This window comes from Balaenoptera ricei, chromosome 4 (assembly GCF_028023285.1).
Source record: "Balaenoptera ricei isolate mBalRic1 chromosome 4, mBalRic1.hap2, whole genome shotgun sequence".
Lineage (NCBI taxonomy): Eukaryota > Metazoa > Chordata > Mammalia > Artiodactyla > Balaenopteridae > Balaenoptera > Balaenoptera ricei.
The window spans coordinates 23,317,409-23,335,871 of NC_082642.1; the positions used below are offsets into that span (position 1 = coordinate 23,317,409).

Below are 18,463 nucleotides of genomic sequence, written 5' to 3' on the forward strand. Positions count from 1 at the left end.
ACAGAGATCCATGTGCTCAATGTATATTCTTGTTCTTCCTCCTCTCAAGTTGGAACTTGCATTGTGATAACAGTTTTGGAAATTCAAAAGTACTGCAACGTGTTGAAATAAGAAATACTATATATTGTCCCAAAACTTGTGATTGTCTTGCCATCAATAAAATACTGCATAGATGTGTTAACTACAGGCAAAACTAGCCCCTGGGAATATGTGCACTGTTTCTGTCTGTACTTGTATGCACAGGTGTGCATGCCCACGTGGGCCCGTAGCCCCACCATGGCACACCCCCAAGTGGTGCTTGTTGGAAGAGTGCTTACTTACCTCGTGAGAATTCATAGGAGTCCAGGTGACAGCACCCGGCTTGGCTGGCAGTGAGGGCCATTGCTTGTGGCCCCTGGGACAGCCCCATTTGCAGGGATCTCTTTGGGTCTCAGTGAATGAATGGATGGTGGATTTTTATTTTCTTGGTACTAAGAGTACTTTTTCTTAAAACATTCTTGTAAAAAAAGGTAGAAACTCAGTCCCCTTCTCATGTGCACACATATCCAAGGCACCACTTTTTTTTTCCGTCACAGCCTAGAAGAATAGTAAGAGACGCAGTAGATACAATGTGGCTTGATGTGGCGTCGGTGAGCCATCCTTTTCCAGTGCGTACACAACATCCTCTCTCCTGAGCCCGGGCTCTCCCAGCCCCGTGGGCCTCTGCAGGTGAGGGCGGTTGCCTCCCCTCATCCTCCCATCTTGGTGGTGCCACACCATTCCATGGGCACCCTCCTCGGGCCTCATCTCCACCCCTCACTCCTGGGTCTGTCGGGGCAGCCAGACCTCCAGCACAGAAGGGTGTTGGCTCCTTGGCTCCCGTTTTGGGCAGGTGCCATCACTGTCCTCTTGCTTGTAGCTAGCATCTTGTCTCAGAGTTAAGGTTCAATAATGAAATGATCAGATTCCCTTGAAGAAAATATCATGAAATTCCTCAGCATACGCAGTGAGAGTATCCCATCGTTGCCGAATCCAGGCAAAGGGTAGGAATCCTTTTAGGAAATGATCTCAGTTTAGCCAGTGGTTCAGTCTCTCTCCCCACAGAGCAGCCCTGACCTGGGAGTAGAGCAGGGTCATCTTCTGTAGCCCTCTCTTTTACTTCGAGGAATCTCAGAGAAAAGCTGTCAGTAAAGCTCCTGTTTTGTGGGCATCTGAAAAATTGAGCATACGGTGGGAAAAGCAGGAAGCGTATTTATGAATGCACACAGGTGCCAGAGTGAAAGTGTGGCACCAGCATCTTGAGTGCTAGAACTGCAGCTGTGTGGTCTGAGGTGAGCAAGTGCTGACTCAGTCAGAGGCCTCCCTGCCGTCATTGTCACCACTCTCTTCCTGTCAGCATGCTCAATCGGTCTGGAATGTCCCAGGTTCGAGGAGCAATGGCCAGATCAGTTCAAGTGTCTCAGGCAACAGAAACAAGGGTTGTATGGTGGTAGCTAAGGGTGCAGAACACATTTTGAGTGCAATGTGTCTGTCTTCCTGGTGGCCAGTCAGTGCTGGGAGCCCCTGCCCTCAAGTACCAGGTGTGACAGTAATGGCACCGCTGGCTTCGGTGTCCTGCAGGCAGAGCAGCCTCATTCCTTCACATGGCGGAAGGCTGGTGAGGATGTCAGGATGTGAGAACAGGTAGCCGAGGGCTGTGAGGTATGTCTGAGCCACACAAAGGGCAGCTGAGCTGAAGTGTCTGTGCATTAACCCGTGCGCACTAGTTTCCTAACTACCTCTCCCCCAAGAATGTGAGGCATTGTCCCCTGGCTACAGCTGATCTAGGCGGAGAGCTCAGAACCCTTCCTATGCCAAGGCAGGAAAATCAAGACCGAGAAGGGTGACTTGCTTACGGTCACCCAGTAAGCCAGAAGCAGTCAGAACCAAGGTGTTTCCACTCTTCATCCATTGCTGACCTGTGTGTAACAAATGTGACGGTGCACTGGCACACAGGGCGGCTGGGCATGCGTACTCCTCAGGCCATCTCTACTCTGGTTCAGATGTAAGTCTGTCCAGCATAGCTGAGTGAGGCAGGAAAGAACCCACGTACATTTCAGGCTCCTCCATTGCAAAGAAGGGCCAGTCCCCAAGTCCACTCGATTGTCAGACCAGGGCACCCTTTGGACTTTTTGTTTGAAATGGACTGTTTCAGTGTTCCAAAACCTTGAGCTCTCAGTGTGTAAACTCCCTGGACACCAGACCCTCCGCCTCCCTGTGTGGCTGACGCTCCGGGCAGGGCGTGGTTTATCCTTGCAGTGGGGTTCAGACCTTCCTTCCAGCGCGAAGCCTCCATACATCGACGGCCAGCCTGTATCACGTGTGTGTCACCTTCCCCCTCACCCGTCCCCATAAAAGTGATTGGCCGTGAGGAGCACAGAGGGTGGCATTTCCATCTCTCACTGGCTCAGCAGATTTAAATGGCCACATTGACTTTACATAAAACTGTGTAAAATGTGGAAGACTCAGCATGTTGATCAAACAATAAACTGTCCTAATTCTCAACACAAAGGCTCTTGTCTAATGTTTCTAAGTGGTGCAGTCATATATGGGTGGGGAGGGCGGGGCGTGGTGTGGAAAAACAGATTTCTTCAAGTGCATTCTCCACGAAGACCCTCCTCTCATGTCTCGGTGGTGTGTTCACCATCCAAAGCCCTTTGTTTCTCCCTCCTGTTCACCTGGGCTTTCCACCAGTTCAGAAGGGGGGAAAAGGCAGGACGCACTAATAAGATTAAATCCACACTCACTTCCATAATCTCCATTCTGCCTAAAGGCTGATGGAAACTCCAGGCAGAACTGAGACTCAGGGCTGTGTGATACCTCCTGTCACCCCTGCTTTCCACTCGCCATGGCTGAGGGTTAGGAAGGGTGGGTACAGGGGCTGGATCTCCCTTCCGGTGATTTCTAGAAAGCATTTAAAGGCAAGAATTCAAGGTGAACCATAATCACCTTTCAGATGACACTCAGCTGCCTCGTACCCCTCCAGTGTCACCCCACACCAATCAGAGAACCTCCCTGAGATGGCCCTTCAGGTCTCAGTCACCTCCAGACTAAAAAATGCCCTGAAGGCCAGGAGAGTGGTAGGACCAATCCAATGAGGACACAAAGGCCAAGATTAGGCCCAGAATTGCCCTGGTCTGAGAATGCTGGGAATCCTGGGGCTATAGGGAAAGCCAAGTTCACCAGGTCTTATTCTTCCTCAAGTTCAACTTCACTAATTATCTTTCCCCTTTAAAGGTACTAAAGTTTCTGGAACACCCTCCAATCTGCCACCTCAAGGAAGCCACCTCTGATTAGGAGGGACAGGAAATAGGTGTCCCTGCCCACTGAGCCTAACTTTCCTGGCTGCCAGGTGTAAACGGTAAGGTAGAGGAGGTACAGGGCCTGTCAGGGGGCAGAGGCCTTAGAGCCAAAGTGCACGTGCTTGCACGGACCAGGTCAAAGCCAGAGTAAAGCTGTTCTAGACAAGCAGTCATTCCCCAAGACTGTGGTGTTCAGGGCCACATGACTGCAGACAGGAAGGGGAGTGGGTCATCTCCCTGAGCATGGTGCTTACACAGACGTCCAGCAGCCACTTCCCCTGCGGGTGAAGGAGGCATTGCTGGGCTTCCCCAAACGTGAATGTGAAGATTAGGGTTGTGCTGAATGTCCTACCTGGAGTGCCCTGCTTGCCATCAAGGGATGTCACTCAAGGTGGCTTTCCCTATCACTGTAGCTGTGTTTCGCTGTCCAGTGACCAAGGGTGCAGACAGGAGCTTTGATAATCCTGTGCTAACTGCAAATTTTTTTTAAAAGCATATTTTAGTTGAAACAAAAAGCTCTTAAGTCAAAAGAACAAGTGCCTCACCCACGACAGGACCACAGGGAGGACGCTGGGATCGCAGGAGACACTGAGACACAGGTCATGTTGGGGCTGCAAGGGTGGTGCAGCAGCAGAGAAAGGGTGAAGGTGAGGGCAGCCCTGAGGCAGTTGACCTTGGGGCCCCGTGCAGTGCGGGGCGGGGAGGGGGGGGCGGGGTTCAGTGCAGCTAAGATGAAGCCCATGCTAACGAGGGGAGAGCAGGGGCCGCACTGAAAGGGCACATTTCTTCACCTCAGAAAGTGACCATATGCCCATAAAAGCAGGAATTGTGCCATACTTGGTATTCCCAGAGCTGGGTACGGTGCCTGGCGTTTTCCGAATGGATAAATGCCATACACGGCTCTTGTGAGTAGTCAACAGTTTAGGGCTTCGTAGTTGAAAAAGGAAGTGGGACTACCTGCCTGTGCAGATGTCAGGTGAGGTAACCAACCACCTTCCTTTAAGTAATTGAAGGGCTGAAATAGAAGAGGTTAGCATCTAAACTGCTGCTAATGCACCTTTACGTGAGAATGGGCATAACCAATTGAAGCTTTGATAATTCCATTCTAAATTCAAACCTTAAAAAAGAAAAAAAAAAAGCATACCATTCTGGCTGAAATGATCTCAAACCAACAGAACACAGCCAAGTGCCTCGCACACAGCAGGACCACCGGAATCCCAGGGGCGCTGAGACAGAGGGCGTGGGGGAAATACAAGGAGCAGACCTCAGGGACCCCCCAGCAACAGCAGCTGTTGTTGGTCAGGAGCTAAGATCCCAGCAAACCGTCAGGCACCTGGCAGCAGAGGGGCTACAAAGGCACCAAAATGCTCGGAAAGTGTTGAAAGAGCTGGAAGAAACAGGCGGCCTCGGTCTGCGGGTGTGCTCCGTACCCACGGAGACCCCATTCCGGAAGCGGGTGGTATGTACCAGGACAGTGAGTGCCCAGGGCTTGCTCGTCAGTTGTCTCCATACCGGCACCGCACCACGCCTGCCCCTCCCCACTCGCAGGGCACAGGGCCATTCACGTCAGGTGGCAGCTTCCCTGGGAGCAGGTCTCAGTGGCCCCAACATGCAGTGGCTCAGACACTGCCATGTTCCCAAGGAGGTGATTCAAGCCACAACTGTCTCACCTGTGACATACAGTCATGCCTAGTCTGCTGGTCCCCGTGACCTGACATCCCTCTTTCCACTCTGGCCATACTTGCCTCCCATCCCATGAAGAAATGGGCCTACTTTGGCTGAACAGGTTCAGTGCCACAAGAAAATAATTTGACCTCCCATTGAAAACCCTTCCAAGCTCCCAAGGACTAGTCACCATGACCTCACCCTGGCCCAGACCCACAAGGGTGGGATGACTGTGGCACAGGGTTAGGAAGCAGGATGGGACTATGCGACCTGCCTGCTTCCTTCATCCTGTGAGCAAAACTACACAGGGCTTGTGGCCCAAAGAACTTAGAAACGAAAAACACTAAAGGCACACATGATACTACAGGAGGCCACATCACCTGTGAGGGTGCTCCCAGGAGCCCCAGGTGCTTGGTAGAGGTCATGTTAAGCATGCAGATTCCTGAGACCACACCCGATCTACTGCTGAATTGAATGTTCAGAAGCAGGGTCCTCAGGTGAGCTATTTAACAAGCATCAGTTAATTCTGATGCACACTAACATCTGAGAATCACTGTTTGAGACATAACTTTCCTTTTTCAAAAGACCATCTTTAGGTCTTGAATAAAATTCAACCTTGCTCCCCTTCTTCAAGTCACTTGTTCTGCGTATTGCTTCCTCCAGTAAAGTAAAACAGTTTATTACCAGAAAAAACAACAAAAAAGCTGAGAGAACACACATGCCTCTTAACGGAAGCATCAAGCCATTGATGTTTATTCAGGTGAGCATAACCTATGATTATGTGAACATGTCACATTCATCACATTCCTTTTGGGCTTCTGGTTCATTGATCTTACCCACTTCCTTAAATTACTACTCGGCTAATAAGGAAAGGGCAAGAAAGAGTCCAAAAGACAGTAATAACATTAGCAGCAGTAAGGCTTCCCAATAAGAACCCTGCCACGGTCAGACTCTTAACGTCTTCTCCACGTGAGCTTGGGTTTATTTCATACTCCAGCAAGCAAGGTGCCATGCAGGGTGTGCGGGCGGGGGAGGAGGGGCCCTGGGGTCCCCTCACTCGGAGCCAGAGTGACACACAGGAAGGGGAGACAGCAGGCAGAGGCCTGGGCCGTAGTGTATGTACGTGGGGGCCACACTCACTGTACGTCATCAGCTCCATGCTTTTCTCCTTTGCCTCTCCCCATCCCTCAAGACTGGGTTAGGCACCCCACTGCACACTCCTGGAGCGCCCTGCGCCTCTCCTGTTACTGCTCTTCCTGCACTGCTCTGCGATTAGTGTCTCACTTATCCACAGCCACCCTTGTCTCCTTTGAGGCTTTAGTTGGCTTGTCCCTGAATGTGTGAGGTAGGGATTGAAGAGTTTGTTCTTATGTACACTGCAATCATTAGGCCCTGGAAACTTGGAGTTGGGCCTGAATCCTAAAACGTGCTCCCACTTGTACCTACTCTACCACTCTATTTAAATGCTTTAAGCTAGACAGGCTGTTTTGTTTACCAAGAAATGTATTAATCATTTATAAAAGCCATACATTTAAGAAGACAGCAAAGAACATCACTTTGAAAACGCCATTTTTTTTAAACCATCAGTGAATATGCACTTTAAAAATCTACAGAGAACTTTTTTCATTTTGTATTTGTTCCACAGCATTCAAGCTGACAGTACAAAATAGGAGCTCATCAAACAGCACATGAAGATAGCCCAGGAGTACTCATGCATCCAGAAAACCAGAATAGTTTCTAAATCTCCATATATTCCCCAGTTAAGGGAAACCACTAGAATGTACATTTCTAGTGTACATTTCAGTGGCATTTGGGGATTTAGCACTTATAGTTCTATCACCTGGGGACGACTCCTAGGGTTCACAACATGTTTTTGAAACCTAAGTGCTATGAGGCTGGACTGTGGACAAGTCACTGAGCTGATGAAGAACAGACCACTGTCAACACAGCCCTGCTGTTTTCAACCTTCCTTCACATGTCGGAGACGATATTGTAATTGCATCTACAAATCTGAAAATTCACAGAGGACTAGATGATGTACTGCTCATGAATGTCAAAGGCAATTGGAAATCACCCAGTTCCATACACAGACAGGTTTGTTTCCAGGAAAAAGAGACCAAAGCACAGAAGCAGAGGACAAGAAAACATTTTAGATGATATTATATTCTCAAGATAATATCCTCTCTACGTGAGGTCGGCTTGTTAGACCTTGACCTTACATCAAGCATATGCTAAAGGGACCTTACATACACTTTGAAAAGGGAAGACACGAATCAAATCAAACTAACTAGCTTCAAAGCAATAAGGGAGAACTGAACTTAAAAACTTCCACACTGGTTTCAACAATAATTTGTTTCCAGAACAAGGAAAAGTTGCTAACTATATATGTACCCCTTCTTTATCAACTCCAGACTACCACATCCTTTTCCAAAACCGTCAGTCACACACACACACATTCGCATCTTGTGTTTGGAACTGGCCCTCAGGCGATTTTAGTCAGCCACTTCTCCAAGTCCTGGATGTCAGCAGAGCCAGTGTCCCCTCTTCCGCCTTTGGCACTGCACTCCAGGAACTCCACTTTGAGGGGCAACTGTGAGAATTCAAATTCTTTGCCTTTCTTTCCCAGCTGAGCAGTGGCAGTGCTGGAACTGTCCAGTATGCTGGGGGCAGCAGAACGGGTGACTCGTAAAGTATTGCTGTGAGACAAAAGGAAAATGAGTCAGGAAGCAAAAAGAGCTTAATTTTTATATAACAATTAAAGGCCTTTAGGAAGTCATATTAATTCCTAAATATTTCAGCACTCATTTAAGTACTTCATCATAAAACTGTCAATTATGCTATTAGGATTGTTGAATATTTGCATTTATAGGTCACTCTCTTGGACAGACAGGCTACGGATCCAACCTAACATGGCCAGATGACAGGAGGTCAGTAATGAACCAAGGTCACACCAACCTTCTTCCAGTTCAGTGCCCCCTTCTACTAGGATTTCCTGCATGATGCCATTTTAAGATATAGGTTTAAATTACCCGCTATAAGTATTCTAAAACCTTTCTGAAAAGTTTCTGAAAGTGAAGTGTGGGTAGATAGGGTATTTATATTTACCTTGAGTCTATCTGGATACAGAGCTTAGAAATCCAGAAACTGCAGACTCTCATATCAAGTTTGGGTACAATTACTATTCTCCAATCTCTTTAACCACTAACACTTTCCCAATTTAAGTCACTTAACTGCCACCTGCTGGCCCTAATAAGAATTGCAAAAGCAAGGCTCATTTGTCTACTTCTCTCCCCCTTTCTGCTGTCCAGAAGCAGAGGAATACAGGCTGACAATCTGCTTTCTTACAGAATAAAGCATTTCTTGGTGCTGTAAGATTTCATGAAAACTAGTGAAGAATCCACAGGAAAACTAAATACCTTGTTTAGAAAGACACACATATATGGAAAATGTATTTTAAAAACAAATAATTAATACAGGGAAAAGCATTTGGGGAGGAGCACATAGGGCCTTCTAAGCAAAGTGGTGGGTCCATAGGTATTTACTTTACTATTCTTTAAACTCAATATATGTGTCACATATACTCTTTTACATGTAATATATTTTACAATTAAAAAAACAACTCAAAAGGAAAAAAAGACAAACATCATATTCAGCTCTTGCCATAAGGCCATGTAAACATAGTAAATCTTGTGATTCAGAAGACTATGAAATGCTTCAAAGCTGATAAGGCCCAATTCTCATAAACACAGGATTAAACTAAATTTAGACTCCTAATTTAACTGATATTAACCTTTATAACTTTTTTTTTTTTTTTTTAATGGCTGTGTTGGGTTCGTTGCTGCACATGGGCTTTCTTTAGTTGCGGTGAGTGGGGACTGCTCTTCGTTGTGGTGCACAGGCTTCTCATTGCGGTGGCTTCTTTTGTCGCGGAGCATGGGCTCTAGGCGCACGGGCTCAGTAGTTGTGGCTCGCGGGCTCTAGAGCACAGGCTCGGTAGTTGTGGCACAGGGGCTTAGTTGTTCTGCAGCATGTTGGATCTTCCCGGACCGGGGCTCGAACCCGTGTTCCCTGCATTGGCAGGGGGATTCTTAACCACTGCGCCAACAGGGAAGCCCCCTTTATAACTTTTTAACATTTTATTTTACTGCCGTATAATACAGCATTTCTTTCTGTATTGTTTTTCTATGGCCCTTTAGAGTGAAAAACAAATGGACTAAGGAAAACGTGTTTTAAACATGGGAAGACTTGGACTATGCTGTTTAAAAAAATGGATATAAAAATATTATGACTGTTTTTGTCCAAAAGATAATTCTCAACAATTGCAACAGAAATTTTAGAAAAACAAATAAGCTAATTCCAAGTTTTTTAGCTTAATGACAAGCAATATGCAGTCTCAAAAGAGTGAACATCAAGAATAGGAGAAGAGGTGATGAACATGCAATTTCAGAAAGGACAGAAACCACTGAGAGTGACACCAGCAAGATGGCAGAATGGGAGTTTTCAGCTCAAGTCCTCTCACAGAAACATCAATTTGAATAACCATCCACACAGAAGAATACCTTCATGAAAGGTAAGAAATCCAGGTTAGAGATTACAGCACCTGGGTATAACACAGAAATAAGAAAAGATGCATTGAAGAGGGTAGAAAGGACAGTTCCACATTACCCATGTTACTGCTCCTGCAAGCCTGAACAATGCAGCATGGAGAGATATGATTCACACGGAGGAAGGAGAGTGAAGTGAGCGCCTACTGTGTCATGGAACCTAGCTCCTGGCCAGCCCCAGTAGACACAGGTACCTGGCCAGCCATGACAGATTCAGTTTCCAGGCCAGCTTCCATGGACCCAGGCAGTAGGCCCACACACCCACAAACCCAGAAGTAAGGCCAACCTGCCTAGGGACTCCAGCAGCAAGCCCACCCAGAATCTCTGGCTGGACTGACTAGAAAAGTGCTTTCTCTGACAAAGTTAGTCTATAAAGACTAGAAGGAGTGATTACTTTTTCAAATGTGCAGACACCAAAATAAGGACACAGGATCATGAAAAATCAGGGACACATGACACCACCAAAGGAACAAGATAAAGCAGCAATAACTGACCCTAAAGAAATGGAGATCTACAAAGTACCTGGCAAAGAATTCAAAATAATCATCTGAAAGTCCCATAAGCTACAAAAGAACACAGACAACTCAACAAAATGAGGGAAAGAATAAGTGAACAAAATCAGAAAGTCAACAAAGATATAGAAACCATGAAAAACAAAAGTTCTGGAGCTGAAGAACACAATGAATGGATGTGAAAAATTCAACAGCAGACTCAATCAAGCAGAACAAAGAATCAGAGAGCTTGAACACAGGTAATTTGAAATTACTCTGTGTGAAAAACAAAAAGAAAAAGCGAAAAAGAGTGAAGAAAGTCTTATGGGACATCATAAAAGGAACCGATATATGCATTATGGCAGTCTCAGAAAGAGCAGATAAAGACAAAGAATCAGAAAGCTTATTAAAAAAAAATAATGATAGAAAACCCCCAAATCTGGGGAGGGAAATGAACATCCAGATCCACTAAGCCCCTAAAACCCCAAATGGATTAAACATAAAGAGAGCTTTAATGAGACACATTATAATCAAACTGACAAAAGTCAAAACACAGAGAGAATGTTGAAAGCATTAAGAGAAAGGCCAACTGTCACAAACAAGGGAAAATCCATAAGACTAAAAGTGGGTCTCATAGCAGAAACCTTGCAGGCCAGTGGAGAGTGGGATGATATATTCAAAATGCTGAAAGAAAAATAACTGCCATCCAAGAATACTATACCCAGCAAAACTGTCCTTCAGATAAAAGCTTTCCCAAACACACAAAAGCTGCAGTTCATCACTACTAGTCCTGCCTTATAAGAAATGCTAAAAGGAGTTCTTCAAGGTGAAATAAAACTAATCAAGAACATGAAAACATATGAAAGTATAAAACTCACTCTAACAGTAAGAACATACTAAAATTTAGAATACTCTAGTATTGTAATGGTGATACATAAATCATTTTTAACTCTAGCATAAAAGCTAAAGACAAAAGTAATAAAAATAATTATGACTACAATAATTTATTAATGGATACACAATATAAAAAGATGTAAATTGTGACATCAGTAACATAAAATGTGGGGGAAGGAGAAGTTAATGTATACAAATTTTTGTATACAAAGTTGTTATCAGCTTAAATTAGACTGTCAGTATTATAAGATGTTTTATATAAGCCATGACAGTCACAAAGAAAACACCTGTAGTAGACACACAAAATAAGGAGGAAAAAGTCAAAGCATAACAATACAAAAGAAATCATCAAATTACAAAGGAAGAGAGGAGACAAAGGAACTATGAAACAGTCAGAAAACAATCGACAAAACAGAATAAGTTCTTACCTATCAATAATTACTTTAAATGTAAATGGTTTAAATTACCAATCAAAACAGAGTGGATGAATGGATAAAAAAACAAGCTTGAACTACATGCTATCTCTAAGAGATGCACTCTCGATTTAAGGTTCAAAGTAAAGGGACAGAAAAACATATTCTATACAAATGATAAACAAAAGAGAGTAGGGCTGAATACATAAATATCAACAAAATAGACTAAGTCAAAAATTGTCACAAGAGACAAAGAAGGTTATCATATAATAATAAAGGGGCCAATTCATCAAGAGGATAAAATAATTGTGTATATATACATATATATATGCACCCAACATCAGAGAACCTAAATAAATAAAGGGGATACATCACATTAACAGGATGAAGGATAAAAATCTTATGATCATCTCAATAGATTCAGAAAAAGCATATGACAAAATTCAACATCCTTTCATGATAAAAACTCAACAAAATAGTTGTATGTACCTCAAAATAACAAGTGTCATATATGACAAGCCCACAGATAACATCATACTCAATGGTGAAAGCTAAAAGCTTTTCCTCTAAGATTAGGAACAAGATAAGGATGCCTACTCTTGCCAATTCTATTCAACATAGTACTGGAAGTCCTAGACAGAGCAATTAGGCAAAAAAGAAACAAAAGGCATCAAAATCAGAAAGGAAGAAGTAAAATTATCTCTGATTTCAGATCATTTGATCTTAAATATAGAAAACCATAAAAGACCCCCCAAAAACCAGAACTGATAGACTCAGTAAAATTGCAGGATACAAAATCAACACACAAAAACAAGTTCTGTTTCTATGCACTACTAATGAACTATCAGGAAAATAAATTAACAAAACAATTCCATTTATAAGAGCATCAAAAACAATAAATTACTTAGGCATAAATTTAACAAAGTAGGTGAAAGATCTGTACACTGAAAACTATAAAACAGTGATGAAAGAAACTGAAGACACAAACAAATGGAAAAATACCCCTTGTTCATATATTGGAATAATTTACATTGTTAAAATGTCCATCTATAGGGGACTTCCCTGCTGTTCTAGTGGTTAAGAATCCGCCTTCCAATGCAGGGGATGTGGATTCAATCTCTGGTCAGGGAACTAAGATCCTACATGCCGTGGGGCAACTAAGCCCGCACACCACAACTACTGAGCCCACGTGCTGCAAATTACAGAGCCCACACTCTCTGCAGCCTGCGCGCCACGACTAGAGAGAAGCCCGCAGGCTGCAACAAAAGATCCCACATGCCGCAATGAAGATCCCACCTGCCGCAACTAAGACCCGATGCAAACAAAAAAATGTCCATCTATAAATTTAATGGAATCTCAATCAATATTCCAATGGAATTTTTCACAGAAATAGAAGAAACAATGCTAGAATTCATATGGAACCACAAAAGAACTATAATACTCAAAGTAATCCTGAGTAAGAACAATAGCATCACACTTCCAGATTTCAAATTATATTGCAAACCTATAGTAATCAAAACAATATGGTACTATAAAGACATATAGATCAATGGAATAGAATAGAGAGCCCAGCACAAACCCATGCATATACAGTCAACTAATCTTCAACAAGGATGACAAGAGTATACAATAGGAAAAGGATAGTCTCTTCAATAAACGGTGCTGGGAAAACTGGATATCTACGTGCAAAAGAATGAAACTGTGTATGTTATACTGTACACAAAATCAACTCAAAATGGATTAAAGACTTAAATATAAGACGTGAAACCATAAAAATCCAAGAAAATGCTCACTGACATTGGTGTTGTGGAAATTAGTTTTAAGATATGAGACCAAAAGCAAGTAACAAAGCAAACATAAACAAGTGTGATTATATCAAACTAAAAAGCTTGTGCACAGCAAAGGAAAGAATCAACAAAATGAAAAGATAACCTATGGAATGGGGGAAAATATTTGCAAACCATATATCTGATAAGGGTTAATATCCAAAATATGGGATTTAGCAATATGTTTTTGGATCTGTCCACAAACATACAACCCAGTAACAAAAAACCCAAATAATCCAATTTAAAAAATGGGCAAAGGACCTGAACAGACATAGAGGACATACAAATAGTCAACAAGTACATGAAAAGATGCTAAACATCACTATTCATCAGGGAAATGCAAATCAAAACCACAATGAGATGTCACTTCACACCTGACAGAATTACTAACATTAGAAAAAAAAAGATAAGTGTTCGTAAAGATATGGAGAAAAGGGAACCTTGGTACATTGTTGGTGGGTATGTAAATTGGTATAGCTATTACAGAAAACAGCACTGAGATTCCTCAAAAAATTACAAACAGAACTACTACCATATGAATCAGCAATTCCACTTCTGGGTAGTTATCCGAAGGAATTGAAATCAGGATCTCGGAGAGGTACATGCCTTCCATGTTCATTGCAGCATTATTAACAATAGCCAATACATGGAAGCAACCTAAATGTCCCTCGAAGGATGAACAGATAAAGAAAATGTGGAACGTATATACAATGGAATATTATTTAGCCCTGCAGAAGAAATTCCTACCATTTGCAACAACATGGATGGACCTAGAGAACATTATGCTAAGTGAAATAACATAAAACAGACAGAGTTAAGACAACTACCATTATGATTAATTACACTTATATGTGGAATCTAAAACAGTCAAACATATGGAAGCAAAGAGTAGAATGGTGGTCACCAAGGTGGGGGGCAGGGGGAAATGGAGAGATGATGGTCAAAGGGTATAAAGTTTCAGTTATGCAAATAAGTAAGTGCTAGAGATCTACTATATAGCACAGTATTCACTGTACACTTAAAATTTGCTAATAGGGTAGATCTTATGTTAAGTGTTCTCATGAAATACATACACACACAAATAATAAAGTACGTAGGAAGAAACTCTGGGAAGTAATGGATATTTTTATGGCCTGGATGGTGATGATGGTTTCACAGGTGTATGCTTATCCCCAAAGTGAGTTGTATACATTAAATATGCACAGCTTTTTACATATCAATTATACCTCAATAAAGGGGTTAAAATTTTCTTTTGATATTCAATTTGAAGGCATGATGTCTTTGATAAATCTGACTGAATGGCTAACTTTTCTTCTATTATACATTAAAAAGTTTAAAGCACATGGGATTGAATATATCATTCTCAATTGAAAAAAAGTAAACAAAAAAACAAAGAAACCACAGAAAATGACAGACCAGGGCTGGTAAAATTTTTCTGTAAAGAGCCATAAATTAGATATTTTGGGCTTGTGGGTGATATTTAGTCTCTGCCACATATTTTTCTACTTTTCTTACCTGTCCTATAAAAATGCAAAACCACTCTTTGCTCTCCTTTGCTGGCAGGAGTTTGTCAACCCCTGAAGCAAACCATATTCTACTAGACTCTAAGCTCCTGAGTACAGGAACAACATCATACTTCTTATAGCCACATCCTAGAGCAGGTCATGGCATATGTTAGACAAATTATAGGTGCTTGTTAAATGAGCAAAGGAGAATGTAAATGGTAATGGGAAAACATTTACTAAAAGTTGAATTTGTACAATTTTTCCTCATCAGATTCTTTTATTAAAAATATCCTTACATAACAGCAATATGAAAACATAACTTGCTCTATTATAATGTTGATTGTATCTCTTATGTAAGCAACCTGTTAGCTAACTCTTACAAATCAGCAGAACACAGAGACATGCTAGATTCCTTAAAATTCAAAAGCTTATAGCTCAATTCACAAATTTTTAAACACTAAAATCAAGCTAAATGATATCGCCACATAGCTTGAAAACAAAAAACAAACTACAAAATAGTATCATAGATTTTTATATTCTTCTGAAGTGTTCCTTTCTTGTTCTGTCAACAAAAATTTCCATGGCTTTCAAATTTAGTTTTTAAATCCTTTCATATCTACTATAAACTAGGTCTAGAAACAGTGGGAAAACAAATTGAGCTGTAGTCTCAATAAACCTGAGATTTTCTTTCCACGAAAATTTTAAATATCTATAAACATCCCATTAATACTTTTTACAGTTCCATTAATTCTGCTGTCAATTATTTAACAAGTATATTTCACACCAATCTTCAGGCTAATTGTGATAACCATACAAAACCAAAGACCTTAAGCAATATATACATATTTCCTAAGTGTTAAGAAATACAGTTAACCAATACGACTTATTCTTACTTACATTTCTTTTTCAAGCTGCTGCTGAATTAACTTTGCTGATTTTGCCATTGTAATGTCTGTAAAGAAATAAAGACACCGCTGTTGTTTAAAGCAGAAGGGGTCTTTTCCCCAAGACTTCTTGCACATATGGAAAATTCCTATTTAAACTAGTACGTTTCTTTGCCCCACCATTTTAAAAAAATTTTTATGTTACATTGGATTATAGTTGATTTACAATGTTGTGTTAGTTTCAGGTGTACAGCAAAGTGATCCAGTTACACATACACATATACCTATTCTTTTTCAAATTCTTTTCCCATTTAGGTTATTCCAGAATATTGAGCAGAGTTCCCTGTGCTATACAGTAGGTCCTTGTTGGTTATCTTTTAAATATAGTAATGAGTATATGTCAATCCCAAACTCCCAATTTATCCCTCCCACCAACCCCACCATTTTTTCAAAGAGTTTTTTTTTTTTAATTTATTTTTATTCTTATTTTATTTATTTATTTTTGGCTGTGTTGGGTTTTGTTGCTGCACACGGGCTTTCTCTAGCTGCAGCGAGCAGGGGCTACTCTTTGTTGCAGGGTGTGGGCTTCTCATTGCGGTGGCTTCTCTTTGTTGCGGGGCATGGGTTTCTCATTGTGGTGGCTTCTCTTGTTGCAGAGCACGGGCTCTAGGCCGCGGGCTTCAGTAGTTGTGGCACACAGGCTCAGTAGTTGTGGCTCGCAGGCTCTAGAGCACAGGCTCAGTAGTTGTGGCACACGGGCTTCGTTGCTCCGCAGCATGTGGGACCTTCCCGAACCAGGGATCAAACCTGTGTCCCCTGCATTGGCAGGCAGATTCGTATCCACTCCACCGCCAGGGAAGCCTGCTTAAAGAGCTTTTTATCACTAGTAGTTCTATTATCAAAGTAAGCTTTATATTTGCACGAATATTTATATTACAATAATGCTTACAATTAAGCTGGTGACCCTAAAATTGAGAAGCTCTTTCACAAAAGTTTTCCACATCTTACAGACATTTGAAATCAACACATATATTGTATACATAAGGCCAGCCAATGTAACAAAGAGAAGCTACCAGCTTTGTGATTTTAACAAGACCCTTCACTCCAATAGAAATACCCTACCTGTCATATAAGACTAAACCAAGAACATTTCCAGCTGATACTAAGATGGTATGTTATGGCATCAAGTGCACTTTGGTAATAAAAAAGCACTGGTTTGGCACCAGCAGAAGCCAAATAAATATAGAAGAAATAAAGATGTCAGGTAATGACCCTAAGACTGATTCCCGATAAGGCATTGTTAGGGTTACTACTAGCTCACCTTTGAGAAATGCACTAAGCTTTTCATAGAATGAGAATATTAGGTCTGAAAGAGGACTAAAGATCAACTAGTCTATCTTATTTTTAGTTTTTTAGAAAAGAGAGATTATTTTATTATTGAGGTAACACTGGTTTATAACATATGTTTCATGTGTACAACATTATGATTCAATTTGTGTATACACTACACCGTGCTTACTACCAAAAATTTAGTTTCCATCCATCACCATACAGTAGTGGGTGCAAAGATCTTTCTGAGTTAGTGTTTCCGTTATCTTTGGATAAATACCCAGAAGTGGAATAGCTGGATCCCATGGTAGTTCTATTCTCAATTTTTTGAGGACTATCCGTACTGTTTCCCACAGTGGCTGCATTTACATTCCCATCAACAGTGCACAAGGGTTCCATTTTCTCCACATCCTCGCCCACACATGTTATTTCTTCTTTTTGACAACAGTCACTCTAACGGGTGTGAGGTAATGTCTAATTGTGGCTTTGATTTGCATTTCCCTAATAATTAATGATGTTCATCTTCACTAGTGATGAACATCTTCATATGTGCCCGCTGACCATTTGTATATCTTTTCCGGAAAAACATCTATTCAGGTTATCTGCCCATTTTTAAATCAGGTTTTTTGTTGTTGTTGAGTTGTATGGGTTCTTTATATATTTTGGATATTAACCCCTTATCAGATAATATGATTTGACAATATCTTCTCCCAGTCAGTAGGATGTCTTTTCATTTTGTTGATGGTTTCCTTTGCTGTGCAGAGCTTTTTAGTTTGATATAGTACCACCTGTTTATTTTTGTTTTTGTTTGCCTTGCCTGAGGAGACAGATCCAAAAACATATTGCTAAATCCCATGTCAAAGTCCGAACTCCCTGTTTTCTTCTAGGAGTTTTATGGTTTCAGGTCTTCTGCTCAAGTCTTTAATCTACTTTTGAGTTAATTTTTGTGTATTGTATAAGAATATAGTCTACTTTCATTCTTTTGCATGTGGCTGTACAGTTTTCCCAACACTATTTACTGAAGAGACTGTTCTTTCTCCATTGTATGTTCTTTGCACCTTTGTTGTAAATTAACTGTCCATATGTTTATTTCTGGGCTCTCAATTCTGTTCCATTGACCTGGATGTCTGTTTTTCTGCCAAATACCATGCTGCTTTGATTACTGTAGCTTTGTAGTAATATTTTGAAAGCAGGGCATGTGATACCTCCAGCTTTGTTCCTTTTTCTCAGAATTGCTTTGGCTATTCATAGTCTTTTATGGTTCCATACAAATGTAAGGAATTTTTGTTCTGTTTCTGCAAAAAATGTCATTAGGATTTTGACAGGGATTGTTGCAATGAATCTGCACATTGCTTTAGATAAAATGGACATTTTAACAATGTTAATTCTTACAGTCTATGAGCATGAAATATCTTGCCATTTCTTTGTGTCTTCCATTTCTCTCAACAATGTTTTGTAGTTTTTAATGTATTGTGGGATCTTAGTTCCCTGACCAGGGATTGAACCCACGCCCTCAGCAGTGAAAGTGTGGA

General features: G+C 41.5%; 1 protein-coding gene across 1 annotated transcript in view; it reads right to left on the minus strand.

The window, feature by feature from the left end:
• Positions 1 to 5,710: 5,710 nt before the first annotated feature.
• SRPRB (SRP receptor subunit beta) overlaps positions 5,711 to 18,463 on the minus strand; it is a 31,379-nt gene continuing 18,626 nt past the window's right edge. The window contains exons 6-7 of the mRNA XM_059920305.1: positions 15,616 to 15,670; positions 5,711 to 7,681 (exon numbers count right to left, since the gene is read on the minus strand). Coding sequence (XP_059776288.1) covers positions 7,468 to 7,681; positions 15,616 to 15,670 — 269 coding nt within the window. The 3' untranslated portion in view covers positions 5,711 to 7,467. The remainder of the gene's footprint in view (positions 7,682 to 15,615; positions 15,671 to 18,463) is intronic.